Source organism: Pelophylax lessonae, assembly GCF_965119305.1.
Source record: "Pelophylax lessonae genome assembly, chromosome: 3".
In the NCBI taxonomy this organism is placed as follows: Eukaryota; Metazoa; Chordata; class Amphibia; order Anura; family Ranidae; genus Pelophylax; species Pelophylax lessonae.
The window spans coordinates 654,176,608-654,199,358 of record NC_138770.1 but is presented as its reverse complement, the minus strand read 5'-3'; the positions used below and the strand labels follow the sequence as shown (position 1 = coordinate 654,199,358).

Genomic DNA, 22,751 nt, shown 5'->3' with positions numbered 1-22,751 from the left:
ATAATATTAATGGTCTGTCTTGTTCCATTATATAAGACTTTTTCTCCAATGGAAAATATTTTATTTTAAATATATTATTAGACACCGGCCTTCAGTTATATTCAGTCCTCAAGCATAAAATGCATTAGGGTAAAAAAACATTCAGTATACAGCTCCCCACCGCCCCCCACTTATACTTACCTGGGCCCGATCTCGATCCAATGATGCGCACGAGACTAGCGGCTATCTTGGCTCTCTCCCTCCTCATCGGCTCAGAGGCAACAGCAGGCGGGCGCTGCGCCTGTCAATGGACTTCAGAGAAAAGGATTTTATGGCAAGTTCTTCAAAAAATCCAGTTTTCGCCATCGTCCACTGACAGACGCAACAGCAATGCTTCTTAACCATTGGGATTTCCCAAAGCAGTCTAGGCATGAGGGGTGGGAAGAACGCAACCAAAAAATCTAACGTATTTCCAAAAAGGGCTAAAACGTAACCAACTGGGTAACAAGCTCAACCAGGAACAACAGGAGCTTACTCAAAATGAACAAAAATTAACCCCTGAAAGAGAAAAGTCTCTTTAACCCCTTCTGGACCGGAAGATTTTCCCCCTTAATGACCAGGCCATATTTAGCGATTCGGCACTGTTAACTTTAACGGACAATTGCGCAGTCGTGCGACACTGTACCTAAAGAAAATTAATGTCCTTTTTTCACCACAAATAGAGCTTTCTTTTGGTGGTATTTGATCACCTGTGCAAATATTTATTTTTTGCGCTATAAACAAAAAAAGAGCAACAATTCTGAAAAAAAAAAAAAAATGGATTTTTGTAAAATCTTACCGTAAAATCCTTTTCTCTTAGCTCATTGACAGACGTAGTCCTCGGTGATACACCACCTTCGGGTTATGTTGCCTCCACAGGAGCAGGACTAGACAGGAAATTAAAAAGCTCTGGCCACACCCTAGGGGCAGTCCCAGAGGGTATATCCTCTCTCTCTCTGCCTCAGCAAATCAGTTATGTGAAAAAGCAGTCTTTAGAGATTTTAACCCAACCCAACTCAAAAACAGAGGGGCGGGGACTACGTCTGTCAATGAGCTAAGAGAAAAGGATTTTACGGTAAGATTTTACAAAAATCCATTTTTCTCTCATTGACAGATGTAGTCCTCGGTGATACACCACCTTCGGGACGTCCCAGAGCAGTATCACAAATGAGGGGTGGGAAAATGGAAATCAAATCCCAATCTAGAAGGCCCAACCGGTGCCAACTAGAAGTTTACAATGCTCATCCTTAATGATGAGACTCAACAAAAAAGAGAAACATTTTTTTTTTTTTTCAAACAGAAAAAAACCCTCGAGGTAGACCACCGGTCTCCTCAAATTGCGGCCTGCAAAACCTTGCGGCCAAATGAGGCATCCGCCGATGCCGTCACATCAATTTTATAGAATTTTGTAAAGGTATGTACCGACGACCAGGTGGCCGCCTTACATACCTGGACCACTGACGCCTGATGGCGAAAGGCCCAGGAAGTACTGAGCGCTCGAGTGGAGTGCGCCCTAACAGGGAACGGAGGACTCTGACCCTTAATAGAATAAGCCTGTACCACCGTCTGTCTAATCCATTTGGCAATGGTCGCGGCAGATGCAGGCAAACCCTTTCTGGGGCCATCCGTGATCACAAAAAGTGAATCCGTCTTACGGAATGATTCCGTAGCTTTCAGGTATACCCTGATTGCCCGAACCACATCTAAGGAATGTAACGTATGTTCCCGATGATGCTTGGGCTGAGGACACAAGGAAAGTAGTACAATATCTTCATTCAGATGAAAATCTGAAACCACCTTAGGAAGAAAAGATGGCTTAGGATGAAGTACTACCTTATCCCTATGAATCACTAGGTATGGGGACTGGCATGATAATGCAGCCAGTTCTGACACCCTGCGAGCAGAAGTAATAGCCACCAAGAAGGCCACCATCTGGGATAAAGTAAGCAAGGGAATCTCCCTGATGTTTTCAAAGGGAGGTTTCTGTAGAACCGACAAAACCAAATTAAGATCCCAGGGCGGTAAGGGCGCGCGGACTGGAGGAGCCAGGTGCCGCACCCCCTGGATGAAATTCCGCACCAAGGACTTGGTAGCTAAAGGTTTCTGAAAGAAGATTGCTAATGCTGAAACTTGACCCTTGATGGTGCTCAAGGCTAGCTTCTGCTCAACCCCTTGTTGCAAAAAGGCCAATATTCGAGTCACCGAATAGGTACGTGGAGGAAATCCTAAAGATTCGCACCACGCAATATAAGTCTTCCATGTGTGATAATAGACCTTGCTGGAAGTCGCTTTCCTTGCTTTAATAAGGGTAGGAATGACTGAAGTAGACAAACCTCTGTCCTTCAGTACTTGGGTCTCAATGGCCAGGCCATTAAACCCAGCGACTGTAAAGCATGATGGTAAATTGGTCCTTGAGACCACAGACACTCCCTGAGACGAAGTTCCCACGGAACGTCTGCGACTAGCATGTCCAAGTCGGCCAGGCCGGCTTGAGGAGGCCAGCCTAGCATTTCTAGGACCACTGGCGCTGATAGAATCTGAACCAGGCGTCCCTAGAGGTATCTGGCCCCGACCATCCGAGAAAGTCTGGTCGTTTTCTGTTCCCACACATTTATCAGATACCTGATTGTTATCAGGAAGGGTGATCTTTTCTGGTTGAACCTCAGGGACCGAAGTCACCCGACTAGAGGCTACTTGACCTATCTGGTCAACCAGATCCGATTCCTGTGAGGTATAGGGACTAATCTTAGGAAAAGGTAAAGGAAAAGATCTATTCAGGGAACGGTAACTACCGCTTCCTGTAGTACTTAAATGTTGGAAGGGAAGAATCGCACCGGTAGAAGTGGTTGATGCTCGATCTAATGTCCTGAATACCGGTGAAAACGTCCCCCCACCCTGAAACCGGGTGGGGGGGCACCTTCAGGCTGTGTACTCCTTTGCTTCGGGTTTGGCTGGGTTGGTCCTCTGCTTGTCCGACCAGCCCTTCTTGAACCCTCCTGGAGGAGTCTTGCCTTTCCCGCTAGTACCAGCCGGGCGCCCTTTATGGGCGGTAAAGAAAGGTCCTCGCTTGTTGCGAGGTCCCTTAGCTTTAGCAGCCTGTGGCAAAAAAGTGCTCTTGCCCCCAGTGGCATCCTTGATGATTTCATCTAGGTTGGCCCCAAATAGACGATTCCCCTGAAAAGGGAGATTTGTCAAGGTCTTTTTGGAACCTAGGTCAGCTGACCAGCATTTTAACCACAGCACACGTCTGAGGATCACCGCTGACATAGATGCATGCCCTAATAAGGGAGTAGTGTCCAAGGCTGCGTCACAGATAAACTGTAGCCCTTGTATAATCTGTTCCATCAAATCAGATGTCTCCTGGGGAATATCTTTTCCCCTAAGGTCTTGGCGTACCATTTTCGCCCATTCCGTAAGTGTCTGGGAAACTAGACCAATAACAATTACTGGTCTAAATGCTGACCCTATCAGAGAGAAGATGGTGCGGGACTCTGCTTCCATCTTTCGATCCACCGGATCCTTAAAGGACGAAGTGTCCTCCACTGGAATAACCGTGGCTTTATTCAGCCTGGAAATAGGTGGATCCACCACTGGTGGTACCGTCCATTTCTTAATGATGGATTCCTCAAACGGATAGCGTCTAGCAATACGCTTGGAAATCGTAAAGGTACGTTTAGAATGCTCCCATTCTCCTTTAATCTGATTACCGAAACATTTGGGTACAGGAAAAACCTTCACCGTTTTGATGGGCTTATTAGTACCAAAAGGAATCTCTGTTTCAGTTGCCTCTGCCGGTAAAGCCTCAAGTTTTAAGGTTTCCTGCACTGCCACAACTAGTGCGTCCACCAATGCTTCTTCCTGAATTATAGCAGGAGAAGAAGCGTCCTCCTCACTGTCTGAGGGGGCTTTACCTGGGATAACAGCCTTTGCAGAGGAACCTGCAACTGCAGTGACCATCTCTGAATCAGAGTCAGAGGTGTCAGATAGTATAGGGGTAGGCGGGGGTCGCTTCCTTGACCCCCGTCCCTGACAGGCCGCCTCCACCCGAGCCACCATAGACTCCAAAATTGCTGTAAATGACTCTACACTCTGTGCACCGGCGGGTCCCGTGGCCCCCTCGAGGGAAACAGGTGGGGGAATATGTGTGGCAGGGTCCATGATAATTCCAGTCACTTCCTGGATAATATAATTCAAAAATAAAAAACTTTTTTTTTTTTTTCAGACCCCCAGCGCCACAAAAAGCCCCTTAGTGTTACCTGCTAGGGATCCCTATCGATCGAGAGAGAGAGATAGACCCCCAGGCTCACCACTTGATGCTCAGAGTTTAACTGCAACAGGTTACAGCGCTGTCTTGACAAACAGGAAGTCTTTTGGCTGGCTGCCCAGGAAGAAAGGAGGCGGCTCCGCCCCTCTGCACGCCTTCCGGCGCCTCCCCTAGCTCCACGAGGTGTTTGGATCACCTCAAACATGGCCGCCCCCATGCTGGAGACACGAGGCTACGCCAAAATGGCGGCTCGTGCGATCCAGCAAAAAAAAAAAAAAATGGCGGCGGTCTGTACTGAATAGCGGTGTGCTGCAGGGCACACAACACTCTCTCTGCATGGGGATTTGGCGTGGTTGGCGGTACCGGCCCTGGCGGACCGCATGGCCATTCGGGAGGCCTGCTAATAGCTGGAGATCTGATTAGGAAGGCAGTCTACATGTCCGTGGCTTCTGACTGGTAGGTAGCTTATTCTTATCACCGTAAGATTCCCAGAATGCCACAGATTATAATCTTTTTAACATGTATACAATTAGATTGTTAGCTCCCAAACCAAGCCTCCTGGCTTTTTGCACATAAAATCACACTCAAAGTAGGAGGATCTGTGTCATTTATAGGATAGAGAGGGACTCTATCTTACCATACAGAGAGGGGCCCGCGTTCACCACAAGACCCGTCAGGGGAAAAGGGGGAACATACTACTCACCATACCGGAACCAGGCGGGCACCAACTCCTGACAGTACCCCTCTCCACCGGGGCGGGAGGGCTGTCGACCGATATGGATGCCGTGACTCATGGTCTTTGGCGTTTCAGCGAGACGTTTAACTCGCGGGGTCAGTCCTTTAATGGGACTTTGTCGCGGCCGACCCAGCGCGGAGCTATGGCCTGCACGCGCTCGTAGGCTGAACTGGGGTGACCACCGGATCTCAACATCCAGCCCGTCGCCCAGTTCAGCTTTCTTGCTTGAAGATCTCACAGGAACACTGGAGAAAAAAAGCTGTCTAAAAAATCCTTTAAGAAAAAAATCTTGCCAGGACCTAAGATCCCAGCAAGGTATCTAGGTCCTTACTCCTAACTAGACAGAAAATAACTGATTTGCTGAGGCAGAGAGAGAGAGAGGATATACCCTCTGGGACTGCCCCTAGGGTGTGGCCAGAGCTTTTTAATTTCCTGTCTAGTCCTGCTCCTGTGGAGGCAACATAACCCGAAGGTGGTGTATCACCGAGGACTACGTCTGTCAATGAGCGCTAGAGAAATATATATATTTTTCACATTCTGCTATATAACATTCTCGGAAAAAAAAAAAAAAAAAAAAAAAAAAAAAGCGAAAATCAAAATTTAACATTTTAGGCAAATTTGTTTTCTGCTACATTTTTTTTTTTTTTTTTTTAAACGAAAAAAAAAAAAAAAAAAAAAAAAAAAAAAGAATCACAAGAAGATGCCAATAAATCTACCTTGTAGGATTTTGTAAACGTATGCACAGAAGACCAGGTCGCCGCCTTACATACTTGAGTAACAGAGGCCTGAAGGTGAAAAGCCCAAGAGGCACTCAGCGCTTTAGTAGAATGCACCTTTACAGGGAAAGGAGGAACCTGACCCTGACCCTTTATTGAATAAGCCTGAACGACCGTCTGCCTAATCCATCTGGATATAGTCGAAGCCAAACCCTTACGAGATCCCTCAGTAAGGACAAAAAGAGAATCTGATTTCCGAAAGGACTCCGTGACCGACGGGTAAATCCCGATCGCCTGAACCAAATCCAGAGAATGCAATGCGATTTCCTTGGGGTGCTTCGGCTGAGGACAGAGTGAAGGCAAAACAACATCTTCATTCAAATGGAAATCAGACACCGCCTTAGGAAGAAAAGACGGATTAGGTCGGAGAACCACTTTATCTCTGTGGACGACCAAATAGGGCGAACGAATAGAAAGTGTCGCCAACTCAGACACTCCTTCACTAGGCAGCAATAAACTGGCTTGTGGCAGAGTATGTGTGGGGGTTATGCTGGAAGGGATAGCCCCTGTAGATGTCACATAACCCAATGGTTAAGAAGCATAAGAGCTGCGTCTGTCAATGGACGATAGAGAAATGGTGCTTTCCAATTTGTGCAAACCATATGTAAACAAAGTGCATTTATAGCAAGTCATCTGTATAATAGTCTTATCTTCACTCCTCTTGTATAAAAACCGACACCGTGTCAAAAATAAGACAACTCCTAGCAGCTGTGCTTCAAGCGCTGACAACCCATATAATGGATCACTCACCAGAAATAAATGACCTTCTTGTTAAAAGAAAGGTCTCACTGCACTTTTGGTGAATGCGGTCTTTGCAGCAGGCATTATCAGTTCTTCTCCTCCAGTTGCATGGCCATCAATCAGCTCTTCTCCTCCAATTACAGCGCCTCAAAAAAGTATTCATACCCCTTAAAAATGTTCCATATTTTGTCATGTTCTAACCAAAAACGTAAATGTATTTTATTGGGATTTTATGTGATAGACCAACACAAAGTGACACATAATTGTTAAGTGGAAGGAAAATGATAAATGGTTTTCAAACTTTTTTTTTTACAAATATGTGAAAATTGTGGCATGCATTTGTATTCACCCCCCACCCCCCCCCCCGAGTCAATACTTTGTAGAACCACCTTTTACTGCAACTACAGCTGCAAGTCTTTTTGGGGATCTCTAGCAGCTTTGCACATCTAGAGAGGGACATTTTTGCCCATTCTTCTTTCCAAAATAGCTCAAGCTCGGTCAGATTGGATGGAGAGCATCTGAACAGCAATTCTCAAGTCTTGCCACAGATTCTTAATTGGATTTGGTTCTAGACCATTCTAAAGCATGAATATGCTTTGATCTAAACCATTCCATTGTAGCTCTGGCTGTATTTTAGGGTCGTTGTCCTGCTGGAAGGTGAATCTCTGCCCCAGTCTCAAGTCTTTTGCAGACTTACCGGTTTTCTTCTAAACAAAATGAAATAAGTGAGCCCTGATAATATTTAACAAGCAGCCAGCACTTCTAAAGGTGACTATACAACCTTCAATAAACCCCAAAATAACAAATATAGTGAATGTCCCTATATTAAATAGTTATGATCTCATGTGCAATCAATCCTTTTAGGTAGAAAGTCCTTAATAGGTTCCAAAGATCAATCATGACCGTGTGGTGTACCAAAACCCTCACCAGAGAGAAAATGTGAAATCGCATATAATCATAAACCTGAAGATCCGAGAGTATTGCTCAGTGCTCCTTAACTGTGGTATCCCTTCACCATTCTGATATCAAATCACTATGAGCCTTGTAATATTATCCTAGAGCCTGGTGACCTCCTATTCATAGTTGTAATCAGCAGGGTGAACCTCATGGGAGACTGGCACTGTGCAAAAGAAAGCTAACAAGAGGGAGCCAAATTGATGCTCACATAGTGTAGTATTTATTAAACATTAGGGATGCACCGATCAGATATTAGGATCGGATATCGTCCACGATACTGACGAAATAGCTGGATCGGGGATCGGAAAAATTAACAGATCCACGGGCCAAACCGGGGTTTCGTCGCAGCAGAACCTACGTCATTAATCAGCCTCACGTGTGTGTCGGGTATGGAGCGCGCCAAAGAGTCGGCTGTGTGGAGATTTTACACGTTTGCCACGCCAACTAGTTCCACGGCTGTTTGCAATGTCTGCAAGGTAAAGGTTTCGAGGGGAGGTGGTATAACTGCAAAGTTCAATACTACCAATTTAATCAAGCACATCCAGAAACACCACGCTAAGGAGCACGCTGAATTCCTGCAGCTCAACAAAACAAAAAGGAGCGGACAATACAGTCCAGCAGCAACAAACTTATGCAATGACGCGAAAAATTCAGATGGAAAGTATGAAAGCATCAGCAATAACACAGAAAGTTTTGGAATTCATTGTTTTAGATGCTCAACCAATGTCAGTTGTTGAAGATGAGGGCTTCCGTCGCCTACTGGAACACTAGGAGCCTAGGTACTCTATTCCATCACGCAAGTATTTTTCCGAGAGCGCAGTGCCAGAACTGTACAAAAAAACGTCTCAAAAAAGAGATTAAAGATATAAAGGCTATGAGCTTTACTGCAGATATATGAAGCTATGATGTGTGTCCAATGTCACTTTTAAGTTTAACAGTCCACTGGTTGGACACGAGCTGTACACGTTCAATGCTTCAAGCTAAAAACTTTCATGGTTCACACACCAGCGATACCATTTCAGCTACAATTAAGGCAATACTTGACCAGTGGCACATTCCTTTGAATAAAATGCATGTCATACTCCAGGAAAATGCAAGCAACATGAAACAGGCCATAGACAAAATGGGGGTACGGAGCTTAGGCTGCTTTGCTCACAGCTTGCAGCTTGTAGTCAATGAAGGAATACTGTCACAACGGAGTGTGAGCGATGCCATTGCAACCGGTAGACAAATTGGGCATTTAAAACAGTCTCAACTTGCGTATTCAAGTCTGCAAGATATCCAGCTCCAGATGCAAATGCAACCTAAACGCCTGCAACAAGAAGACAAAACAAGGTGGAATTCTACATACTTGAGGATACAGAGTCTTCTGGAACAGAAGTGAGTCCTCTGTGCTTACATTGCTGACCATGAGGACCTGCCAAGTACACTGACCACTAACCAGTGGGCTTTGCTAGAAAAAAAACGAGCATTGTTTTAGCACCATTTGAAGAGCTAACAAGGAAAGTAAGCTCATCAACTGCCTCCACCGCTGACGTCATTCCAACTGTCACCACTAACCAGTGGGCTTTGCTAGAAAAAAAAACGAGCATTGTTTGAGCACCATTTGAAGAGCTAACAAGGAAAGTAAGCTCATCGTCTGCCTCCACCGCTGACGTGACGTCATTCCAACTGTCACCATCCTCAAACGCATCCTTGCTAAAGAAGGCAATGCGGATACGGGCATCAAAACAATGAAAACAACCCTGCCTCAAACTGTCAACAAACTCTTCGACACTGTGGAAGATGAACCCCTATATGCACTTGCCACCCTGCTGGACCCGAGATATAAAGACAGGTAAGATAAGATTGTGTAACCTAATTATTACATTAGCCCATCAAGTGTTATAATTTCTAAATGTTTAAATTTACAGCATGGCATCTCATCAAATACAGTAAAAGACAATGTTATTGTGGAGAGGAGAATAAAATATCTATCATATATAGAAGACCTAATAAATGAATTGTCATGGTCATTCATTATCTATATTATAGATTTTTTACTCCCCACTATAACACTACTGTATTTGATGAGATGCCATGCTGTAAATTTAAAGATTTTGAAATTCTAACACTTGATTTGATGACACTAAAAAAACCTGAGGCTGAATAAAGATAGAGATTATATATATATATATATATATATATATATATATATATATACACATACATACACACACACATATTTTATTTTATATATATATATATATATATATATATATATATATATATATTATATATATATATATATATATATATATACACACACATATATACACACACACACACACACACACACACATACACACACAGCTGCAAGAAAAAGTATGTGAACCCTTTGGAATGATATGGATTTCTGCACAAATTGGTCATAAAATGTGATCTGATCATCATCTAAGTCACAACAATAGACAATCACAGTCTGCTTAAACTAATAACACACAAAGAATGAAATGTTGCCATGTTTTTATTGAACACACCATGTAAACATTAACAGTGCAGGTGGAAAAAGTATGTGAAACCCTAGACTAATGACATCTCCAAGAGCTAATTGGAGTGAGATGTCAGCCAACTGGAGTCCAATCCATGAGATGAGAGTGGAGGTGTTGGTTACAGCTGCCCTGCCCTATAAAAAACACACACCAGTTCTGGGTTTGCTTTTCACAAGAAGCATTGCCTCAAGTGAATGATGCCTCGCACAAAAGAGCTCTCAGAAGACCTTGTTTTCAACTTTGTGGATGAGAAGAGAAATAGACTAGACTTCTGAGCAGAGAGAGCAGAAATGCTTGTCTTCACGAGAAAGAATTTGCCATTGCTGATTAAGTGACCTTTTACTGGTCATGTATGTTCGTGTCATGTGTGAATCAACTTGATCACACAAAGAAATAGCATTTGTAATGTAAACAAGTAGTTCAGTGTCACTGTCACACGCCACCATCAAATTGTGATGGTGGTGTGACACAGGACTACATGTTTACAAATTTACATGCTATTTGTATGTGTGATTAAGTGGTTTTTGTTCGACCAGCTTTTTAGTTTATTCTCAGTTCTCACCGAGAATTTCTCAGGTTCAGCTGCTATGTTGTATGCTGCATTTTAAAGAGGTAGTATACCAATTTTTGTGACTTTTACCTACAGGTAAGTCTATAATAAGACTTACCTGTAATATCTCCTAAACCTGCACTGCATGCAGCCACTGGCGCTAGCGGCGCATGCGCTCTGAAGTTCCGGCAGACCTTCAGAGTTCCTTGCCGGAAAGTTAATCCCCCGCGCGAATGCGCAGGAGTGACGTCATCGCGGCTCCGGCCACTCACAGCGCCGGAGCCGCCGAACCCGGGAGAGACACCGAGGGATCAGGTCTGCTCCCACAGCGGTGTCCGGGGGTCTGTGTCGGGGCTTCGTTTTAAGGTAAGTATTTCATAATGAGCTAGTATGCGATGCACACTAGCTCATTATGCCTTTGTCTTGCAGGGTTTTTTTTTTTTTTTTTGAGTATACTACCGCTTTAAATTCCTGTTTGCAGGATTTTGCACTTTGTTTTTTTACAATGTTTACTGTTTGATTGCTATTGTATGTTCAAGCAATAAACTGTTTTTTTTTTTTCTTGTGGCTACATTTTATTCTTTTTAATTTTGAGTTTGATTACATGATATTTTAGATTTTGAATGCACAATTGTAATAACAAAACAATACTTCCGGATCGGTATCGACAGATACACGAAGCCAGGCATCAGTATCGGTATCGGGACTAGAAAAGTCGTATCGGTGCATTCCTATTAAAAATCGTTAATACTTAGACTGCAGCATATATGTAAACAATGGCCAAAAAAAACAGAGACAAAGGATGGCCGCTGCTCCCAGCATGAGGACACGGTGGTGGTGGCGTCAGTGTGTAGGCCCCCTCCCGACATATTGCGTGTGCATGCACGTTCTCAAGGGATCTGCCTATCTTAAGATTGTACCCCATTTGGCTCCATCCATCCTCTCATCAACTCTGACCAGCTTCCCTGTCCATGATGAAGAAAAGCATCTCCACAACATGATGCTGCCACCACCATGTTTCACGGTGTGGATGGTGTGTTTAGGGTGATGTGCAGGGTTCGTTTTCTGCCATGCATAGCGTTTTGCTTTTAGGCCAATTTTGGTCTCTTTTTTCTTTTGGTCTCATCTGACCAGAGAACCTTCTTCCACATGTTTGCAGTTTGTGGGAATCCATGTGGAGGACACAGCAAACAGGGCTTCTTGGGACTTTCCTTCAACAATGGCTTTCTTCTTGCCACTCTTCCATAAAGGGCAGATTTGTGGAGTGCATGACTAATAGTTGTCCTGTGGACAGATTCTCCCACCTGAGCTGTGGATCTCTGCAGCTCCTCCAGAGTTACCATGGGCCTCTTGGCTGCTTCTTTGATTAATGGTCTCCTTGCCCGGCCTGTCAGTGTAGGTGGACGGCCATGTCTTGGTAGATTTGCAGTTGTGCCATACTCTTTATATTTTCGGATGATGGATTGAACAGTGCCCAGTGAGATGTTCAAAGCTTGGGATATTTTTTTTTTTTTATAATCTAACCCTGCTTTAAAACTTCTCCACAACTTTATCCCTGATCTGTCTGGTGTGTTCCTTGGCTTTTATGATGCGGTTTGTTCACCAAGGTTCTCTAACAATCCTCTGAGGGCTTCACAGAACAGATGTATTAAATTACACACAGGTGGACTCCATTTACTAATTCTGTGACTTTTAAAGGTCATTGGTTCCGCTAGATTTTAGTTAGGGGTATCAGAGTAAAGGGGGCTGAACACAAATGCATGTCACACTTTTCAGATATTTGTAAAAAAAAAAAAAAATTGAAAACCCTTTATCATTTTCCTTCCACTTCACAATTATGTGACACTGTGTTGGTCTATCACATAAAATCCCAATAAAATACATTTACATTTTTGGTTGTAACATGACAAAATGTGGAAAATGTCAAGGGGGTATGAATACTTTTTCACGGCACTGTATATCAGGACCACATAGTTTTTTTGGGCAGGAACTCTCTGCCAGAAAGATCCAGAGTTCTTACATCAGTAGCATGTGCAGGAACCCCCAATTTGTAAACACTCCCCGCTGCCCGCACCACCATGACTCCCCGCACCACCATGACCCCCAATTTGTAAACACTATGCTTCCAGCACCACTTCACCAGCAGAACCCCCAATTTGTAAACACTCTGCTCCCCACACCACCAGGACCCCCAATTTGTAAACACTCTGCTCCCGGCACCACCAGGATCCCCAATTTGTAAACACTATGCTTCCCGCACCACCAATTTGTAAACCCTATGCTTCCAGCACCACTTCACCAGCAGGACCCACAATTTGTTAACACTCTGTTCCCCACACCACCAGAACCCCCAATTTGTAAAAACTCTGCTCCCCGCACCACCAGGACCCCCAATTTGTAAACCCTATGCTTCCAGCACCACTTCACCAGTAGAACCCACAATTTGTTAACACTCTGTTCCCCACACCACCAGAACCCCCAATTTGTAAAAACTCTGCTCCCCGCACCACCAGGACCCCCAATTTGTAAACACTATGCTTCCAGCACCACTTCACCAGCAGAACCCACAATTTGTAAACACTCTGCTCCCCACACCACCAGGACCCCCAATTTGTAAACACTATGCTTCCAGCACCACCAATTTGTAAACACTCTGCTCCCCGCACCACCAGGACTCCCAATTTGTAAACACTCTGCTCCCCGCACCACCAGGACTCCCAATTTGTAAACACTCTGCTTCCAGCACCACTTCACCAGCAGAACCCACAATTTGTAATCACTCCTCGCAACACTCTACCACCAGGACCCCCCCCATCATCAGGGCCGCTGCAATGTTGCCTGTCTGTAGTGTGTACAACACATTGAACCAGAAGGCCAGTCAGGAGTGTTCCAATGGGACATCTCAGAGGCTACTCCATCGCCCTATTTATTGCTCTAAGATATCCCATTGGAAATCTCCTAATCAGCCTTCTGGTTCAATGTGTTGTGCACACTATGGATAGGCAGCATTTTATTTCCTATATAGGTTTTATAACAGAAAGCAAGGGAAAGGGTTATTTTTATTTTTGCTCCTTTATATAATAAAAAGAAATACTGGCGGTTAAAAAATACCATCAAATAAAAGCTCTGTCTCAAAAAATATTTAAACTGTATTTGGATATACTATTGCATGATGGGGTAATGGTCACATCACTAAAAAAAAAGAAAAATGGTGGACGGGTTTACACAGGCTGATACTTGTATTTGAAAAAACTCTTACAGTGCCTGCCGAATACAAGGTTACCTCAATGGGCATCCTTGTAGCGATGCAGGTTGCCTGACCCCCTCCTGCCCCATACACCTTTCTAAGGACCATGGAGACATCCTAACATATTAATGGGTCAATTGGCCAGTAGTAACATAAAAGCTGGCAGATTGAACCACAGCCCACACCAGTATAAACAAAAGTATTTACCTCTGGATCTTCCACAAGTGTGACCACTCTTCCAGGCTGCAAAAAGAAAAAAAAAGGCAAATATTAGGGTTATTAAAGAGCTTCTCTTGGCAAATTTTCTTTTGTATTTGAAAAGTGTAGGTAAGGGAGAGCAGAGAGAAGACAGGAAAAGCAAGAGAGCAAAAAGGAAAGGTGCAGGAATTGGGGGTGATCTGAGGTGAGGAAACTGGGGCTGACCTGTAGAGCAAGAGTGCAAAAGAGAAAAAGAAACAAGAAAGAAGAAGAACCGAGAAGGTCGACTAAAACGTCCAGTACATTTTAGTCGACTAAAACTCATTTTAGTCATCTAAATGGTCATGGTCAGAGAGGAGGCCTGTAATGCTGCTGCCTGCAGTCAGTGCAGTGAGTGCACACAGTGCTGCTCAGAGTGTTGGATGGGGGTCTCAGGTTTAAGGGTGGTCTCTGGTCTGACTCTGCACTGAAGTTGTTGAACAGGATGGGCCGGACGGGCCTCAGCGGCCTATATGCACGCACACAGTCCTGGATGGATGTATGGCGGAACTGGATGCCAGTGGTGACTGGTGAGTGGTCTGAGGGGACTCAGTAAAAGCTGGCCTGGCTGTTAACTCACAGTGGGTGCTCTGCTCTGGATGTGGTGGTGGCCGAGTGCCAGTGCCGTTTGATGAGTCGGGCCTGGCGCGTCTGGCTGTAGTGCTGCAGCTGCAGTGCTCTGGTGTGGTCATGTGACTGGTCTCGAGTCGACTCTCTTGTAGTAGTACACTCCTCATGTCGGACGTCACGGGGCACGCCGCGCCAGACGCCACACAGACGGAGCTCCATGAAAACCGGAAGTTGGGTAAACGTCCCTGCCTCACATTCTTGTTTAGTTTTCGTTCGTTAACGAAAACAGATTTGATTTTCATCATAGTTGTCGTCATTTTACGAAAATGTGCTATACATTGCGTCTCGTTTTCGTCGGTTGAAAAATGCCGGTGATGAAAGTGGTGACTAAAACGTTTTCATTGACGAAATTAACACTGCTGTAAACTCCATTGGCTGTAATGGCACATATTACCTGAATATATTACCAACATTAAATATTAGGGAAAAATATAAGAAAAGCCTTTTTCTTAATTGTTTAGTTTTCAGCAGCTTAGTAGATGCCCCTTACTTATGCGTATGCGGTGGTGCAATATATGTTTAAACTTTAATGTGCTATTATTACATGCTCTGGATGGAATTGTGTTGACGATATAGAAATGGCCAGCAGAGGAGTGTTCATTTTGATGATGTCAATTTTTTATTTAGTTTTAGTTATAGTCTTATGACTAAAATGCCATTTTAGTTTTAGTCATATTTTAGTCGACTAAAATTGTGTTAATTTAGTCAACGAAAACGTTTTAGTCGACGAAATTAACACTGGTACAGCATCGCACGACCCCGTAATTGTCCGTTAAAGTAACGCAGTGCCTTATCACAAAATATGGCCTGGTCATTAAGGGGGAAAATCTTCCAGTCCAGAAGTGGTTAAGAAATTAAAAAAAAAAAAAAAAAAAAAAAGAAGAGGTTTTTAAGTACTGTAGTTTGTCGCCATTCCACGAACGTGCGCAATTTTAAAAGCATGACATGTTCGGTATCTATTTACTCGGCGTAACATCATCTCTCACATTATACAATAAAATTCGGCTAACTTTACAGTTTAGTTTTTTTATTAATTTAAGTGTATTTCTAAAAAAAATAAAAAAATAATTACATTTAAAAGACTGCTTTGCAAATACAGTGTGACATAAAATATTGCAATACCGCCATTTTATTTTTTATTCTCTAGGGTCTCTGCTAAATAAGTATATATTTTTATTTTATTATGTTTGGGGGTTCTAAGTAATTTTCTAGCAAAAAAATACTGATTTTAACATACAAGCAATAAGTGTCAGAAAGGCTTAGGCATGAGGGGGTTAAATTATCTCTTAAATTTACCATAACAACTGTGAAAATCAATGTGATATAATACCAATAACACGCCTATAAATATGAATTGGGGCTCTTTCACACAGGCGGACCGCTCAGATCCGTCTGTCCGTTTTTTTGGCGGATCTGAACGGTCACCCCATGCATCGGATGTCAGCGGAGACATGTCCGCTGACATCCAATCCGATCCGTCAAATCTTGGATGGAAACCCTATTTTCCACCCGTTCCCATCCTATTTCCCCCATAGAGATGCATGGGGAACTGACAGCTGTGTCTCTGCACACCGCACGGAGACACAGCTGTCATCCTCCTGCTCAGCGGGGGATCGGCGGGTCGATTCCCCCGCTGAGATAAACGGAGTCCGTCCGATGGACAGTGTGAAAGGGGCCTAATGATCAATAAAATACTTCCACCACCACTGTGCTCTCCAGGTGTGCCCCCCACCTCCTGGGGTGGACCTCAATGTTTTAAACAGAGGTCTCAGCCCTCGTTTCACATTGGAGTGACTTGTCAAATCTCACGACAAGGTCGCACCATATTGTCGGCAAAGTCACTGTTCAAATCAGTGCAACGCCGACTTTACGGTGCCGCATTGATTTGAAAAAGTAGTTCCTGCACTACTTGGGTGCATAGAAACCTGGGCATGAAGCCACACAGATGTCTTCAAAGTCGCACTGACATGTGGCTTTGAAATTGTGTGATTTCAGATGAAGTTGCATGATTTCAAAGCCACATTTAATGTGAACGAGGTCTAATCAGTGGCGGCTGGTGCTCAAAATTTTTGGGGGGGCGCAAAAACAAAAATGTAATAGGTATTGCTTCGCGGCAAAAAACGAGGTAAAAAAATTGCATGACTTTGAGGTCATGGTACAGGCATGGCACATGTGATGGTATAGGCATGGCACAGATGGTACAGGCATGGCACAGGTGATGGAATAGGCATGGCACAGATGGTATAGGCATGGCACAGGTGGTAGAATAGGCATGGCACAGGTGATGGTATAGGCATGGCGCAGGTGATGGTATAGGCATTGCACAGGTGATGGTACAGGCATGGCACAGGTTATGGAATAGGCATGGCACAGATGGTATAGGCATGGCACAGGTGATGGAATAGGCATGGCACAGATGGTACAGGCATGGCACAGGTGATGGTACAGGCATGGCACAGGTGATGAAATAGGCATTGCACAGGTGATGGTACAGGCATTGCACAGGTGATGGTACAGGCATTGCACAGGTGATGGTACAGGCATGGCACAGGTGATGGTACAGGCATGGCACAGGTGATGGTACAGGCATGGCACAGGTGATGGTACAGGCATGGCACAGGTGATGGTACAGGCATGGCACAGGTGATGGTACAGGCATGGCACAGGTGATGGTACAGGCATGGCACAGGTGATGGTACAGGCATGGCACAGGTGATGGTACAGGCAGGGCACAGATGGTACAGGCATGGCACAGGTGATGGAATAGGCATGGCACAGATGGTATAGGCATGGCACAGGTGATGGAATAGGCATGGCACAGGTGATGGAATAGGCATGGCACAGATGGTACAGGCATGGCACAGGTGGTGGAATAGGCATGGCACAGATGGTACAGGCATGGCGCAGGTGGTGGAATAGGCATGGCACAGGCATGGCGCAGGTGGTGGAATAGGCATGGCACAGGTGGTGGAATAGGCATGGCACAGATGGTACAGGCATGGCACAGGTGATGGTAAGGTCATGGCACAGGTGGTGGTAAGGTCATGGCACAGGTGGTGGTAAGGTCATGGCACAGGTGGTGGAATAGGCATGGCACAGATGGTACAGGCATGGCGCAGGTGGTGGAATAGGCATGGCACAGGCATGGCGCAGGTGGTGGAATAGGCATGGCACAGGCATGGCGCTGGTGGTGGAATGGGCATGGCACAGGCATGGCGCAGGTGGTGGAATAGGCATGGCACAGATGGTACAGGCATGGCACAGGTGGTGGAATAGGCATGGCACAGATGGTACAGGCATGGCACAGGTGATGGTAAGGTCATGGCACAGGTGGTGGTAAGGTCATGGCACAGGTGGTGGAATAGGCATGGCACAGATGGTACAGGCATGGCGCAGGTGGTGGAATAGGCATGGCACAGGCATGGCGCAGGTGGTGGAATAGGCATGGCACAGGCATGGCGCAGGTGGTGGAATAGGCATGGCACAGGCATGGCGCAGGTGGTGGAATGGGCATGGCACAGGCATGGCGCAGGTGGTGGAATAGGCATGGCACAGATGGTACAGGCATGGCACAGGTGGTGGAATAGGCATGGCACAGATGGTACAGGCATGGCACAGGTGATGGTAAGGTCATGGCACAGGTGGTGGTAAGGTCATGGCACAGGTGGTGGTAAGGTCATGGCACAGGTGGTGGAATAGGCATGGCACAGATGGCACAGGCATGGCGCAGGTGGTGGAATAGGCATGGCACAGGCATGGCGCAGGTGGTGGAATAGGCATGGCACATGCATGGCGCAGGTGGTGGAATAGGCATGGCACAGGCATGGCGCAGGTGGTGGAATAGGCATGGCACAGGCATGGCGCAGGTGGTGGAATAGGCACTTACCTGGCGACGGCTCGGCTCCCGGCGGCGGCGGCTTCTCCCCTCCTCGCGACTCTGATGTCCGTCCTCTTCTGCTCGGCTCCTGGCGGCGGCTTCTCCCCTCCTCGCGACTCCTCTTCTTCGCGGGCTGCGGCGGGAAAGTGACCGGGCGGTGACGGTGAGTGACTGATGCACGCACCGGCACCGCCCCCAACGAGGTCACCATGGATGTCCTGAATCATGATTGGTCCAGGCTGGAGTCTGGACCAATCATGATCCAAGACATCACAAAAGGGGGTGGTGTAGCGCATTTTTCTGCGCTACAGTTACGCCCCAGAAGGCCGCCAATTGGCGCCTCTGCTGGTGGAAAACCCCACCCCCCATCGGCACCAATGCGGCGGACGCCGAAAGAGGGGTGGTGGAGCGCAGAGCTCTGCGCTACAGTTACGCCCCAGAAGGCCGTCTATCGGCGCCTCTGCGGGTGGAAAACCCCACCCCCATAGGCACCAATGAGACGGGCGCCCCTTGTGGGCAAAAATTTTTTTTTTTTTTTTTTTTAAATCTTTTTTTTTTCTTTTTCTTTTTTTGGGGGGGGGGGGGGCGGCGCCCCTGCGCCCCCTATGGGCCGGCCGCCACTGGGTCTAATACAGCTTTGCAATCAGCCTCCTTAGATGTCCTTCAATGAACCACTGATCCACTTTTTCTCTGCTGATTTCCCTTTAAAAGGCCCGATAAGACTCCCAAATAAAAGAAAAAAAAACACTGCACATGCTGGGATATTAACAAAAAAAAAAAAAAGCTGCACTTTAAATTTCTGTAAAAATATATGCAGATACACAGAGCTCACATAGGCAGCCTGTCAATGTTCCTGCAGAAACCTGCCTAAAACAATGTCAAAGCCACGCCTGGCTGACGCGTTGCGTCCACAGATCTTTAACAAAGGTCATTTTTAATTGTGCTAAATGCTTTTTAGATACCAATCCAAGGCTCTGCACTCTAGCGCATATAACCCATGATAAAAATGTCTGCGTGTATGAAGTTTAAATGATAGCTTCACCAGCAGTAACAAGTTATACCCGTATTTAGGGCAGAGAGCTGTCGGAAGTGTCTGCAGGAGCCTGACATTGCATCTGTGATTCACTAATGCCCCGTACACACGTGCAGATTATCTGCAGACTTTTGTCTGCAGACTTACCTTTTCTATGTAGTGCAAGGGCCTGCCAGATTGCATACAAATTGAAAGTGTTTAGGTTTGACCTCATATTATATGGTTTTGGTAAGTCTGCAGACAAAAGTCTGCAGATAATCTGCACGTGTGTATGGGGCATTAGTCTCGGTTCACACTATGAACCACAAGTTCACTATGAACACCCATGCGATCAGATTCCAGTGCGGACAAAAAAATAAAAAAGGGTCCTGCAACATTTTGGTGCGAATGTGATGTGATTTCAGCCACACCATGCGACATCTGCAATTGCTTTAGTGTAAACCCAGCCTTAACCACCTGAAGACCAGGATTTTTCTGGCACTTTTTGTTTACAACTGTAAATCAGTTAACAATAAAAACCAAGAAATCACCTTCACTAATAGACAGACAAACAATATAGTAAAAATGCAAAAAATTGGCCAAAGCTGCTGACCAAGTCCAACTTTAAGAGCCGATTCACACTATGGCGATCCGACTTGGGGGCGACCTGTGAAGTCGCGTGCAGCGCAACTTCGGCGCGACTTGCACGGACTTCATAAAATGAATGTCTTTGCAAATCGCTCCAGGTCGCCCCGAAGTAGTACAGGACTTGTGTCGCTCCTATTAGAACCGTTCCTGTATTACACAACTGACCGCGACTTGTCAGGCTGATAAGTCGCCTGACAAGTCGTACTAGTGTGAACCGGCACTAAAACTACCTTTTTTGAAGTTGCAATTTTTTGCCCACAATAGTTTGGATAATGAAGATCCCCCCCACAAAATTGTCATATTGCCAAGTTACAGTGGGTACGGAAAGTATTCAGACCCCCTTAAATTTTTCACTCTTTGTTATATTGCAGCCATTTGCTAAAATCATTTAAGTTCATTCTTCTTCCTCATGAATGTACACATAGCACCCCATACTGACAGAAAAACACAGAATTGTTGACATTGTTGCAGATTTATTAAAAAAGAAAAACTGAAATATCACATGGTCCTAAGTATTCAGACCCTTTGCTGTGACACTCATATATTTAACTCAGGTGCTTTCCATTTCTTCTGATCATCCTTGAGATGGTTCTACACCTTCATTTGAGTCCAGCTGTGTTTGATTATACTGATTGGACTTGATTAGGAAAGCCACACACCTGTCTATATAAGACCTTCCAGATCACAATGCATGTCAGAGCAAATGAGAATCATGAGGTCAAAGGAACTGCCTGAAGAGCTCAGAGACAGAATTGTGGCAAGGCACAGATCTGGCCAAGGTTACAAAAAGATTTCTGCTGCACTTAAGGTTCCTAAGAGCACAGTGGCCTCCATAATCCTCAAATTGAAGACGTTTGGGACAACCAGAACCCTTCCTAGAGCTGGCCGTCCGGCCAAACTGAGCTATCAGGGGAGAAGAGCCTTGGTGAGAGAGGTAAAGAAGAACCCAAAGATCACTGTGGCTGAGCTCCAGAGATGCAGTCAGGAGATGGGAGAAAGTTATAGAAAGTCAACCATCACTGCAGCCCTCCGCCAGTCGGGGCTTTATGGCAGAGTGGCCTGACGGAAGCCTCTCCTCAGTGTAAGACACATGAAAGCCTGCATGGAGTTTGCTAAAAAAACACCTGAAGGACTCCAAGATGGTGAGAAATAAGATTCTCTGGTCTGATGAGACCAAAATAGAACTTTTTGGCCTTAATTCTAAGCGGTATGTGTGGAGAAAACCAGGCACTGCTCATCACCTGTCCAATACAGTCCCAACAGTGAAGCATGGTGGTGGCAGCATCATGCTGTGGGGGTGTTTTTCAACTGCAGGGACAGGACGACTGGTTGCAATCGAGGGAAAGATGAATGCGGCCAAGTACAGGGATATCCTGGACAAAAGCCTTCTCCAGAGGGCTCTGGAACTGGGCCAAAGGTTTACCTTCCAACAAGACAATGACCCTAAGCACACAGCTAAAATAACGAAGGAGTGGCTTCACAACAACTCCGTGACTGTTCTTGAATGGCCCAGCCAGAGCCCTGACTTAAACCCAATTGAGCATCTCTGGAGAGACCTAAAAATGGCTGTCCACCAACGTTTACCATCCAACCTGACAGAACTGGAGAGGATCTGCAAGGAGGAATGGCAGAGGATCCCCAAATCCAGGTGTGAAAGACTTGTTGCATCTTTCCCAAAAAGACTCCTGGCTGTATTAGATCAAAAGGGGGTTTCTATTAAATACTGAGCAAAGGGTCTGAATACTTAGGACCATGTGATATTTCAGTTTTTCTTTTTTAATAAATCTGCAACAATGTCAACAATTCTGTGTTTTTCTGTCAGTATGGGGTGCTATGTGTACATTCATGAGGAAGAAGAATGAACTTAAATGATTTTAGCAAATGGCTGCAATATAACAAAGAGTGAAAAATTTAAGGGGGTCTGAATACTTTCCGTACCCACTGTATTTCTTACACATGGCATAGATAAACTTGCAATTATACCCCAAAATACATTCTGCTACTCCTCCTGAGTATAGCGATACCACGTGTGAGACTTTTCCACAGCCTGGCCACAAACAGAGGTCCAATATCCAAGTAGCACCGTCAGTTGTGCCAGATCACTGTAACAGATTATTTTACTGGGACAGATGTGACACAGGTGTTTTCAACGTGTTGGGGCACTAGCTGGGTGATCAGGGAGTAAAAAAGCAGTAAAACAGCTCAAAACTTACTGATCCCCGGCTGGTAGCACAGATCTCGCCCCCTCTCCTCACCGAAAAGGCTCTGTGTGAGGAGAAGCAGCGCTGATCACCGTTACAAGGGCTGTGTTGACATTACATGATGGTTGTGATTGGACACGGCCATCATGTGATCAGGAAGGCCAATCACAGAGCCCTACTGCGCTGTATCCTGGGGACACAGGCACACCAGGATCACGCAGCTGCGTGAGCACGCGGCCACGAGATCTCCATCCTTCTGAAGGACGTTCAGGAACGTCCATTCAGAAAGAGGACGATCCCACCCGGCCGTTTATATGCAGTGGCCG

General features: G+C 45.4%; 1 protein-coding gene across 1 annotated transcript in view; it reads right to left on the bottom strand.

The window, feature by feature from the left end:
• Window positions 1-22,751, bottom strand: part of CHAC2 (ChaC glutathione specific gamma-glutamylcyclotransferase 2) — an 86,347-nt gene that overhangs the window by 18,211 nt on the left and 45,385 nt on the right. Inside the window, exon 2 of the mRNA XM_082252008.1 lies at window positions 14,028-14,063. Coding sequence (XP_082108134.1) covers window positions 14,028-14,063 — 36 coding nt within the window. The remainder of the gene's footprint in view (window positions 1-14,027; window positions 14,064-22,751) is intronic.